We start from the raw sequence: 11,118 nt of genomic DNA, 5'->3' as shown, positions 1-11,118 counted from the left end.
GGAATTTAATATGGTTACAAAAGCATCCAGTTGTACATTTTTTTTTAATAAAAAAGTAAATAAAATAAAATAAAAAAGTAGTATTGCACATTTTTTGTAAAAAAAAATATATATATAAAAAAATAAAAATAATAAAATAAAATAAAATAAGGATTACTGCACAGAAAAATAAAAAATTATGAAATTAAAAGAGGTATTGCACATATATTTTTGATTCCTGACATTTGGTGTTCTGCAGCGCCGATCAGAAGGCAAAAGTTCAAAAAGTATATGGCTTGGATGTTGAGGGATCCAGAGTGATTTTCTGAGCCCTTTTGCTCACTTTGAATGTAGTCTTCTGATGTCTGATTTTGTATCTTATCCAAACCAGACAGTTATTGAAGTGCACAGGACAGACTCGATGATGGCTGTCAATGTGGAGTCAATGTGATTGTCCCACTCTTTAAGAGATGGTTGTGTCCAGGAACCTGAATGACTCCCCTGCTGCCACAGTGCTGTTCATGACCGTGAGTGGGGGGAGTGCGGGGTGGGCTTCTCCTGAAATCCACAATAATCTCCACTATTTTCAGCATGGTCAAAGTTACCACCTTGGGTAAATATGGAAATGGGGTCCAAAGAATCAATGATTGAATGGTGAAGATCAGGATTTCAAGCCCCAACACTGCCAGGCTGCCACTGTTGGTACTTTAGCAAACCTCTGAACTTTGTCTGTTTCAGGGGTGCCATATCGCCCTGACTACAGAAAGAATGAATACTGTCCTGTAATGTATATATGTGACAAATAATGGCTTTATAGCAGTGGTGGACAGTAACAAAGTAAATGTAATTCATTACTGTACTTAAGTACAGCTTTTTTGAATGTCTGTACTTTACTGAAGTATTTCCATTTTGGGAGATTTTTATTTCACTACATTTCAAAGTCAAATATCTTACTTTTTACCCAGCTACATTTTTAGTTATTTTTTTTATGAGTTGATAAAAATGTAACTGGTCAAGCACACAGCATGCCACCATCAGCATCACGTCTTTTCACATTAACTGAGTTGATCAAGCAAAAGTCTTGTGACGAAAATGATAATAGGAACATGATAGCCATAATAAATCATAGTATTTTGGATACTTAAGTGCATTTAAAGGCAAATGCTTTTCTACTGTTACTCAAGTAAAGGTTTAAAAGAAGCACTTTTATTGGAGTAATATTTAAACTAGTGTATCCTTACTCAAGTAAATGGTTTGTATACTTCGTAATAGAAAGTAATTTCTATTGTTTGATGTGTACTGCGTAATAGTACCTACTATTTATTACGTTATTATAAAGGGGGAGTTTGGCCGGAACCAATAAAACGCCAGGGTTTGCGGAAGTTAAACACTATTGGTCGAAGCGACGTCACTAAACGCGGAAGTGAACGCTTAAAACTAATGTAAACATTTTGTGGCTCGAGTGTTCCTGAAAATAGCGGTTTCTTGGACTAAGGCTATAAAAACAAATTAGAGGGATTTTCATTGTCAGTGAATTCGCGTCTTACAGGTGGTTACGGTGTTATCGTTATCATATAATTATTTGGGCTTGAAAGCTTCACCAACGCGAAACAGATCTCGTTTCCTGAGAACAATGTCTGTCGATATCCACTCCCAGTTAGCGTCCATAATAGAAAGGTTTGCGAAGGGAGCGTTGGTAGAGATGACCAGAATCATAGATAAGGACTCGGCGCTTTTACGAGCGGAGATCGCGCGGAGGCAGATGGATGTCGAGGCGCTTTTGTGCAAGCTGCAGTACGCGGAAAGTGAGCTGAGGTCTGCGCGTCAGGCTGCTGCTACCCGCCAGTCTGCTCCCAACCGCCGCTCCGTGGCTGTACAAGTTACCATCTCGGCTGCCCTGCAAGGTAAAGTCGATCCTGAAGTCTGGGGGTCATCAAAGAACCCCGAGTGGATCATCTTTCTGGGTATGAAAACGTTCACGGAGTCTCTTTTGGAGCAGAGCCATTATTGGGTTTCCATGGAGTACACAACGTTCATCATATGTAATTCAGTTCCAATGCAGTGAGATCCATACCTTTTTATAAGGCTTTTCAGGATCACATCTTTAGATAGTGGAACATGGGGTTCCTCAAAAGTTCTTGGGTTTTATTCTGTCTCCCAAAACCAGGCTAAGAAGTTAATTAGCTCTTCTAAATGACCTCCTGTGTGTATCTGTCACCTTTTTTGTTGATAATCAAGATACAATCTTACCTTTTCTAGTAACCCTGGTTTGATAGGCATTGCAGACACTGCAGTAGTTTATCCTGGGATTTTTAGTTTAAATAGGGTCCGTTATCTGGAGAGTTAATATTTATGCCCATTCGTACACCATTGACTGCAAGATATAAAGCCATAAGCAAGATGTTTTTTTGCTTAACTACAGACTGTAAGGAAACGCACACAAACGTGCACTTGGATGATACTTCTGTGCATTCTTCCGACTCGAAGGTAAAATTTTATTCATTTAATTATTTTTTTTTCTTGTCAATGCTGCACCTTTTTAATAATAATAATAATAATAACAATAAAACATTTCCGTTTTACAGCCAGAGGAAAGAGCCGAATTGTTTCAGGTGAAGGAGGAGAGGACCGAGCTGAAGCCATGGGACAATGCAGATGGTAAACCGAAACCTTCTGTATATTTCAGATAGATTATAATTCCACTTGAAGGTAAACCTGTGCTTTGAAAACAAATTTTTTTCACAGTCCATCAGAAAAGTCCCACCGCTTATCAGATATTAATTGGATGGTGGTCCATCCACCTAAGATTTGTTCTCATATCCATACTGGCCTCCTAATTTAACACACCATCACTCAATCCTGTCTTATTTAATTTAACTTCAACTTAGCCAACATTTGTTCAATCAGAGTCTGTTTCTGATCACTTAATTTTTCTTTAATAGGAAGGCTAATATATGATAGGGCTGCTGTGCATGATTTACTTGTAGCACATGTGTACCTGATAAACTGGCGAACATTTTCAGGGTATTCTTAAATACATTGCCAAACTAAAACAGTTGTTTTCACTATTCATATAGAGATAGAGGAGACTCGTGTTTGCTGGGAGGAGGAGCAAAATGCATCCAATACATCGGGAGAAGGTGAGGCATAGAAGTATTGTAGTCATAATGAGATATATCACACACACTATATTGCCAAAAGTATTGGGTCACCAAGTCATAAGTATGGTATGTGCTTTTTGAGCATTGCATTCTGCATTTAGTCCCAATTTACTCTTATTATTCATTCCACTCTTCTGGGAAGATGTTTAGTATAGATATTTGTGCTCATCAGCCACAAGTTATTAAGAAAGGCAGGTACTGATGTAGGTGAAGAGTCCTGGGGTGCAGTCAGCATTCCAATTCATCCCTAAGGTGTTCAGTAGGGATGAGATCAGAGCTCTATAGCAGGCCACTCAAGATCTTCCTCTCCAAAGCACATAAACCATATCTTAAAGGAGCTCACTTTGTGCACAGGGGCTTTGCTATGCTGGATCAGGTTTGAGTTTCCAAGTTCAAGTGAATGCAAAATTGTATTATAGACTAAAAACGTCCTGTACAATTGAGGGCCTCCAGCTGTGTGGTAACAGTTTGGAAAAGAACCACATATAGCAGGAAAAGATCAGGTGACCCAATTCTTTTGGCTATGTGTATAGCAGCACAAATCTGGCTCATAATAGTGTTTTAGGTAGCATTCTTTTACATAGATTAATATGAAAATAAAATACAGATTTCATTGCTTATGCAGACTCCGAAATGTCCTTTATTCTGCAGGTCTTAATGAAGCCAAACCCGGTGTTATTTGGGACTCGGCCGATCTAGAAGACTTCACCATGAGACCCGAGGCAACACAAGACACCACTAATACAGTTCCTGAACCTCACAGCACAAATACATCCCCAAACTCAAGAGAGGATAACGCCACTCAATATCAGTATCAGCAAAGCACAGAATGTGATTTCGTTCAGCAAAGACCCAATCGGTTTACGAATGCTAACACCGCAGCGCTTCCTCCAATCAGTGAGCAGAGGGTTGATGGGGCGGGGGAGAAGAGTTCACGGTGCGATCAGTGCGGTAAAACTTTCACCACGCGCTTTTACTTGAAAATCCATCAGCGCATCCACACGGGCGAGAGGCCCTACACCTGCCTACAGTGTGGCAAGCGCTTCTACTGCAACTCTCACCTCATTTCACATCAGCGCTGCCACACGGGAGAGAAGCCCTACAGCTGCGAGGAGTGCGGCAAGTCGTACTCCCATTTAAACTCTCTGAAACTGCACCAGCGAAGCCACAACGAGGAGGAGATCTGCAACTACTGGTGACTTTGAATCCCATTTTTAGCCTTTTTTGGATTTTCACAAACGCACACGGGTGTGCCGATTTAAACAATTATACAAATATGGCGCAAAATGTAAGAGACACAGTACATGTGGACTATGTAGACTTCTAATTTCACTTTGAAAGAAAATGGAAAAATTTATAAGCAATACATTGTGATTTAGAAAGTCAAACAAAGACAGAATTGTGATCCTACTGTAAACCCTTTTCATATCGACACAAAGCCTAGTCTAAAATTTTAACTGACCGCTTTATTTTCCATTTAAATTAACTTGATTTGGATAGCCAAAACTTTGGTTGCTTTTTTTTTTTATTCATTTTGAATGACTTTTATGTAGATTACATGTAAACGAGTCTTGCATCCATGTGTTCAGTATCACATTGACTAGAGTTAATATCAGTACACACCTCAAAAGACCTTAAAATCACTTGTACGCTCTTAGAAAATGTTCCCCGTCACTGGCATTTGTACCGTTAGTATATATCTTTTCTATAAGGTATAGCGTACATATAAAGCTTTTAACACAAATTATATAAAGGATCGAAAATCGTTTTTTAAAGTTACACCCTATCACAAAGACACATTAAAGTTTTTACTCCCAGTGACGAGCAAATGTAGTACAAGTGGAACACGTGTTTCCAAAATCAGACACACAACCCTGTCTTTCACAGAGACTGCTGAGGAAGGAAGTGATTCGGTTTCAAGACCGGTCCCTGTCATTCAACATCTGCTCATCCATTCTTATAGATAGTGATTGAGTGTCTGAAACGACAGAAAGTTGAGTGAGTTTCTGAACAACAATTAAACAGTTTGAGTTGTTTGTCAGATGAGTTTAGCTCCAGTCACTAAACATACTAATCCACTACATAGTCTAATCCACATCATTTTGCTGTGAGAGAAAGTTTTTCTGAATTGCGTTCCGATTGGACTGTTCCATTTGGTCACGATTCACTACAGTCAATACTGCGAAATTGTTTGTTTTGGTGTCGTGCGTATGTTTTAATTTCTTTCAATTTCAACCTGAAAGCTGAACTCTGTGTAGCATATCATTATTGACTTTTTGTTTTTCATTCCTGCTGGTTATGATTGACAAGCGACCCCCTACAACCATTTTTGAATTTGAATTTAGAAAAGTTTACAAAAGTACATGAGAAGACCTCGCAGTTAATACATAATCACTACTTATTTTCGGTTTTACTATAGACACAATTGGTTTGTGGTATGTTTTTATTGTTTTGTGGGGGAATTTCCGTTCTTTATATGATAGCAGTTCAATTTGCTAATCCCAGATTCTTGATAAATATCACACCACACCACTCTGTTCAAACCTGCAACTAAGCAGATCTGAATTTGATGTAAGATTATTAAGTTATTTAGAGTTATTTATAGATGTTGACCCTATTCACTATTCAAACATAATTTCTGATGACTGTGATATTGATTTGTGCTGGTAGAGTTATAGTTAACTTTGCACATGCCAAATTAAAATGACTGAATTTTGGCCTTTACAGATTACCTTTATTCTCATTTGTAAAGAAGAACAAGCATATCCATGTGAAGCACATATTTTTTTATTAATTTCAGTCAGATATTCTATTTGGTCCAGTAAAGTCGATTGTATAAAGGAGGTATAAAGCTGTAGTCCCATGTCTGTATTAAAATTCATCATCATACACGGCACAGCAGGTAGCACTACGGTCGAACGGTTCCAGGCTCCCCGTGTTGAGGCTTTAAGGATGACATGTTTGCGTCATGTCCATGAGTTTAGCACTTTCCTCCTACCTTCTAAACACATTGTGATGGGTGGACTGGCAAAGAAGTATGCCGTTGAGTGTGGATTGTGCCCCATGATAGACTGACGTCCCATTCAGTCGATGTTTCTGAAAATAGGCTCAGTATCAACAAGCGGTTGTTCAAATTTCATATTGACACAAAGTCAAAAATGTTAATTATTTGGAGAAATGTCCACTTATTTTTCTTTGTATTTATTAACTTGTCTGGTTAGCCATGACATTGGTTTCTTCTTTAATTCATTTTATAACGACTGATGTAGATTACAAGTAAAGGAATCTTATATCAAACAGTTTACTATTGTGTAAACCGAAAGTTCATATCAATACTCACACTTTAAAAGACCTCAAAATCACTTGTACTCTGTCAGAAAATGTTTCATCACTGGAATTTTTACCTTTATGTACGGTATAGTGAACCTATGAGGCTTAATTTTAAACAGTATGTAATGGATCTAAAATAACATTTAACACATAACCCCTTTTTAAGGCAGGACCCTGTCATTCAACATCTGCTCATCCATTCATTTAGATAAGAGTGTTCGAAACCACAAAAAGGTGTCTCTTCATGTAAATGGGTTCTGCACTTCCTTCTATCTTCCAAACACTCTGGCAAAAAATTATGACATTGAGTGTGTGCATTGTGCTCTTTAAGATACTAATATCCTATTTAGAGTGTGTTTCACAGAATAGGCTTTGGATCAAGACTTGTGTCAAGCAGATGTTCAAGAGAAATACAGATGGTCCCTGACTTAAAATGGAGACGTGTTCCGACAACCCCATCGTAACTTGAAAACAAGTCGAGACATGACCTAGCCTACCTAGCAGTCCTAATGAAAGGTGATGGTTATGGGGTAGTATACTGTAATTTAATACTTTTACAAATTACAGTACTTAATTTAGCAAAACAGAGCAATTTACAGTATAACAATGTATAAACTTTACAGTATATACGTATGTGGGAGTGGGCACGTAGACGAGCACCAGTTCGTCAGTTCGAACGGAGCCAGACACTGTCTAGCGACGCTGATAAAAAAGGAGAGACGAGCTAAAATTGGGCTTTAAAACACCAAAAACAAAGAAGTACACGCTTTAAAACCGAGACAACTGAACTCTGGCGAGAGTAAGGCATCTCACAAGGCAGGAGATGCGTACATCCTGGCAGCGTCCCAATGTATCGTACCGCATATACGCTGGTACATTTGCCTGTCGCACGAAACGTAAAATATATTTACAATTTTGTCGTATTGCTATTGCTAATGTAAGATCAAAAAATCCTAAGTCGAACCATCGTAACTCGAGGACTACCTATGTGTGACACAATATACTTTAGAAAACGCCATTGTCATTGTTGTGATTCAACGAAATTTGTTTGGTCGCTCTCAGAGACCAGCAGCAATAAGAAAAGTAAGAATAAACAAAAGATAATTGCACTGAAATATAATATGGAAATATGTGCAGTGGAACTTGGATCTTGGTGCAAACAGGATTGTCAGAATAAGGAAATATTGAACGAGTTATACTAATAACTGTTAACTTCTAATAATAATAAATAATACAGTCCTGGATGTAAAGTGTTTGGTGTGTTAGCAGCAACATGGGAAAGGAGGCAGACTGCTTGGTTTGTTATATCCGCCTTCAGTTCTTAACGGTGTGTGTGTGGGTTAGTGTGTGTCCTGAATGTCTTGTATCTTTTTCCCAATAGGAGGGGCACAAACAGTCTGTGTCCTGGATGGGTTGAATCCTTGATGATCTTTTAGCTCTCTTGTGTAGATAGCTAGCATAAACCAGGTAGAGGTTTGGGAAACTTGGTTCCCACAATCCTCTGTGCAGTCCTAACTATCCGAGCCAGGTCTCTCCGGGTTCTCTGCCGTGCAGCTGGTGTACCACATTGTAACGCAGTGAAAGAGACGGTTCTCTATCGTGACATACCTTCAAGAGTTAAACATTTTGCATAATTCTGAAGTGAATTGCTGGATTCGGTGACCCAATTCAATTTGGACTGTAGAGTGCTAGCTCAATAGATAAGATGTTGGACTTCCAACAAGAAGGTTTTGAGCTCAAATAAGAGCAATACCAAACTGCTGGGCCCTTAAACAAGGCCTTTAAATGCTGACTTGTAATATATATATATATATATATATATATATATATATATATATATATATATATATATATATATATATAAAATTTGATGAATATTTCTTTTGGTAAGGGTGTCTGTTATATTATATTACAATACATGATTTCATGAGTAAATTGGATTTAATATTATATAACAGTACAATAATAAATAAAGGTTTATTACTAATATAGATTAAACTCAGAAATAGCTAATTTCTTTTTATTTTTGTAGACTTTTGATGTGGCGTGTGTGATCAGGATTTGGGGTTTTATACCGGAAGTGACGTCATCTGTTGTGTCGCCGTTTCTGTCTCTGTAACTGTCTCGTCTTACCAACCGTTTCCTTGTTCCACCTCAAACTGCCGTTTTGCCGTTTGCTGGACTGCTGGATGGACATTTTTGTCACAGGAGCTCGACGTCGCTTTGCCGGATTGTGTTATCAGTGAAGGGAAATGGCTGCTGCGGTGCTGCAGACGCGAATAAGCGCCATATTGGACGTGTTAACGAAGGCAGCCGTGGCGGAGATCAGCCAGCTCATTCAGGACGACAGCGCCGTGTATCACCGCGAGATGAAACGGAGGGAGGACGAGATCGATGGACTGAAGAAGCGTCTCCAGGTCACCGAGAAAGAGCTGAAGAAAGTGCAGGCGACCGTGTTATCCAAGTGTTCAGTCGGGGTTCAGGTGGAAATGCTGGCTGCAGGTCAGAGTAAAGAGGGTTCATACTCACAGAACACTCTTAACAGAACACCCTTTTTTAAAACATTTCTAACCCTGTACGTTATTATTATTATGCATTGTTTTGTGTAACCCCTTGTTTGATTAAGATATCCCCATAAATATGTACAAATTTAATTGGTCTGCATCTATTATTCATATCTGACAGATGTAATCCCAGGCAGAAAAGAAGCGGTCCCCATGAACCAGGTGGAAACATTGAAAGATGAGAAACCGAACCTACATGACAAACCGCTCCCGTCTTCTCACCACCTCGCGAAAGAGTCCAGAAGTCTGCCAGAGGTCCGAGGGGAGAAGCTCCGGGATCCGAGGCATGAGGAAGAGGAGTTCAGCAGCCTGGAGTTTGAGATGAAAATTGAGCAAGTGGAAGAGCTGGTGGATCAGGAGCTGAGCCTCGAGCGAGCAGATTACAGCATGGCAGACCCGAGCGTGAGTTCGGAGCACAAAACGGACCCGAGAGGCGCGCATCTCTGGCCGTCCATGGAAGACGACGCGGCGAATGAGTTCTCCGTCCCTGACGGCTGTATGGTGTTAGAGCAGTATGAACAGATTCCCACAGACCAAAGTCTGGCCCAGGTGATGAAGGAGCCGCTCAACGTGCATCTTCACAACGGGTCCAACAAACACGTCGATTCGTTTGGTTCGCCGCACGTCCGCGAGATGCAGTTTGAGAGCAACGTTCCGAAAAACTCTGAGTATGGACAGATTAGGGACGGTATGGGTCACGTCAAAGCATCGAGGCTATTAAATAGCAACAAGAACAGACACGTGTTCGGAGCAGTGCCGCGCTCACATGGACATTTACCCACCAGTTCTTTCTCAATGCCCGACATGGTTCCTGTGCGCCAAACCACTCAGACCAGCCATGTCGGGTCGAAACCCTTTCGTTGTGAGGAATGTGGTAAAGGATTTACCCAGAGAATGAGACTGATCACTCACAAGCGCATACACACGGGTGAGAAGCCTTACCACTGCCAGCTCTGTGGCAAGATGTTTTCCAGGCAGGATAACTGCCTCAGGCATGTACGTCTACACAGCGTACAAGGGTGGTAACGAATCTTCTTTTATTGTTGGACTTGTCTTGTTTTTTCCCCCTTTGTTGTCAGATTCCGAGCTTAGTTTTCATGCGTTTTCATTTTCAAATCACAAAACAAAACCAAGAACATTCAAATGGAACGACTAAAGTCAGATTTGCCGGATGTAAGAGTTACGAGCTTTGGTATATTCTACATGTAGAAGAACATCTTGTACTATGCATTGTGCTAAATATCATACAATGTAAAGGATTCACAAAGGCATGTTGGACACCTTCAGGAGGTATGCAGGGCTGCGTCCCAAACCACATCATGCATACTTCATAGGGCTTTGATGTACTGATATACATATTTTTGTATTTTATATATAGCAGGGTTTTCTCTGATTTTTTGCACACAGGGACTTGCATAGACTTAATAATGCGCTTGATATTTATTGGTGCTTTTTATTCTCGAATTCGTCGCCATCACAACACGTAAGTTGACATATTATTTATTTGCTTGTTTTCTGGTTTATTCACTTGTTGGTGGGTTTGATTTCTGGCACCAAAATCACAGAGCATGTTTTACGCACCCCATTTGATATATTGTGTATAGGATTGGGACAAATGTTAGAGTGGTCCAGATTTTATTTTTTTTCTTTCAGAAATGACCGTTAATACAACAAAATACAGCTTAAGTATAATCATTTTCTTGTGGGAGGAGGAGGAAACCAACATTGTCAATTCAGATAAAAAGAAAACTGACTAGACCTGACATTAAATTTTATTTAAAGCTAAGCTATGATGTCCAAATATGCTTTTCATTCATGCTGCTGCTTAAAAAAAAAAAAAAAAAAACACCACAAAAGCTTTTATTTGAAAATCATGACTGAATTATTTTCTGTTCTTGACAAAATGGTATCATTTTATGTCCGATCTTGGAAGTTGCTTTTTGGGAAAGGCCTCTGGGTCTCTGATTGAAAGGCTCTTTTGCCTTGTATAACTCAAATGCAGTCCAAAAGGTTAATCAGTGGCATATAATTGTGCAATTACAATTCAATAAATAAAATAAATTGGCATAAAGAATTCAAAACCT

General features: G+C 39.4%; 2 protein-coding genes across 3 annotated transcripts; both read left to right on the top strand.

Moving 5' to 3' along the window:
• The first annotated feature begins 1,387 nt into the window (after positions 1-1,387).
• On the top strand, positions 1,388-5,864 carry si:dkeyp-68b7.5 (zinc finger protein 420). 2 transcript variants are annotated; one of them, XM_046877079.1, is made up of 5 exons: positions 1,388-1,883; positions 2,402-2,466; positions 2,565-2,637; positions 3,057-3,119; positions 3,792-5,864. In XM_046877079.1, exons 1-5 carry the CDS (start codon positions 1,613-1,615, stop codon positions 4,337-4,339), a joined length of 1,020 nt encoding a protein of 339 aa, XP_046733035.1. In that variant the 5' UTR covers positions 1,388-1,612; the 3' UTR covers positions 4,340-5,864. The 2 variants fall into 2 exon arrangements, with proteins under 2 accessions (XP_046733035.1, XP_046733034.1); XM_046877078.1 differs by having other exon boundaries at positions 1,388-1,943.
• A 2,626-nt stretch (positions 5,865-8,490) lies between these two features.
• On the top strand, positions 8,491-11,108 carry si:dkeyp-68b7.7 (zinc finger and SCAN domain-containing protein 21). The gene is made up of 2 exons (XM_046877109.1): positions 8,491-8,972; positions 9,156-11,108. The coding sequence occupies exons 1-2, from the start codon at positions 8,723-8,725 to the stop codon at positions 10,058-10,060; spliced, it is 1,155 nt and encodes a 384-aa protein (XP_046733065.1). The 5' UTR covers positions 8,491-8,722; the 3' UTR covers positions 10,061-11,108.
• The last annotated feature ends 10 nt before the right edge of the window (positions 11,109-11,118 follow it).

Source organism: Silurus meridionalis, chromosome 20 (genome assembly GCF_014805685.1).
Source record: "Silurus meridionalis isolate SWU-2019-XX chromosome 20, ASM1480568v1, whole genome shotgun sequence".
NCBI classification, from domain to species: Eukaryota; Metazoa; Chordata; class Actinopteri; order Siluriformes; family Siluridae; genus Silurus; species Silurus meridionalis.
The sequence above is the reverse complement of the archived record's forward strand: the minus strand, read 5'-3'. Positions and strand labels throughout refer to the sequence as shown.

Excerpts from the sequence above, each read along its gene's own strand:
- si:dkeyp-68b7.5 (XM_046877078.1), top strand. The coding sequence starts at position 1,613 with ATGTCTGTCGATATCCACTCCCAGTTAGCGTCCATAATAGAAAGGTTT. Across the intron at positions 2,467-2,564 it reads TGCATTCTTCCGACTCGAAG|CCAGAGGAAAGAGCCGAATT; the intron begins GTAAAATTTTAT and ends TCCGTTTTACAG. Across the intron at positions 2,638-3,056 it reads GCCATGGGACAATGCAGATG|AGATAGAGGAGACTCGTGTT; the intron begins GTAAACCGAAAC and ends CTATTCATATAG.
- si:dkeyp-68b7.7 (XM_046877109.1), top strand. The coding sequence starts at position 8,723 with ATGGCTGCTGCGGTGCTGCAGACGCGAATAAGCGCCATATTGGACGTG. Across the intron at positions 8,973-9,155 it reads GGTGGAAATGCTGGCTGCAG|ATGTAATCCCAGGCAGAAAA; the intron begins GTCAGAGTAAAG and ends CATATCTGACAG.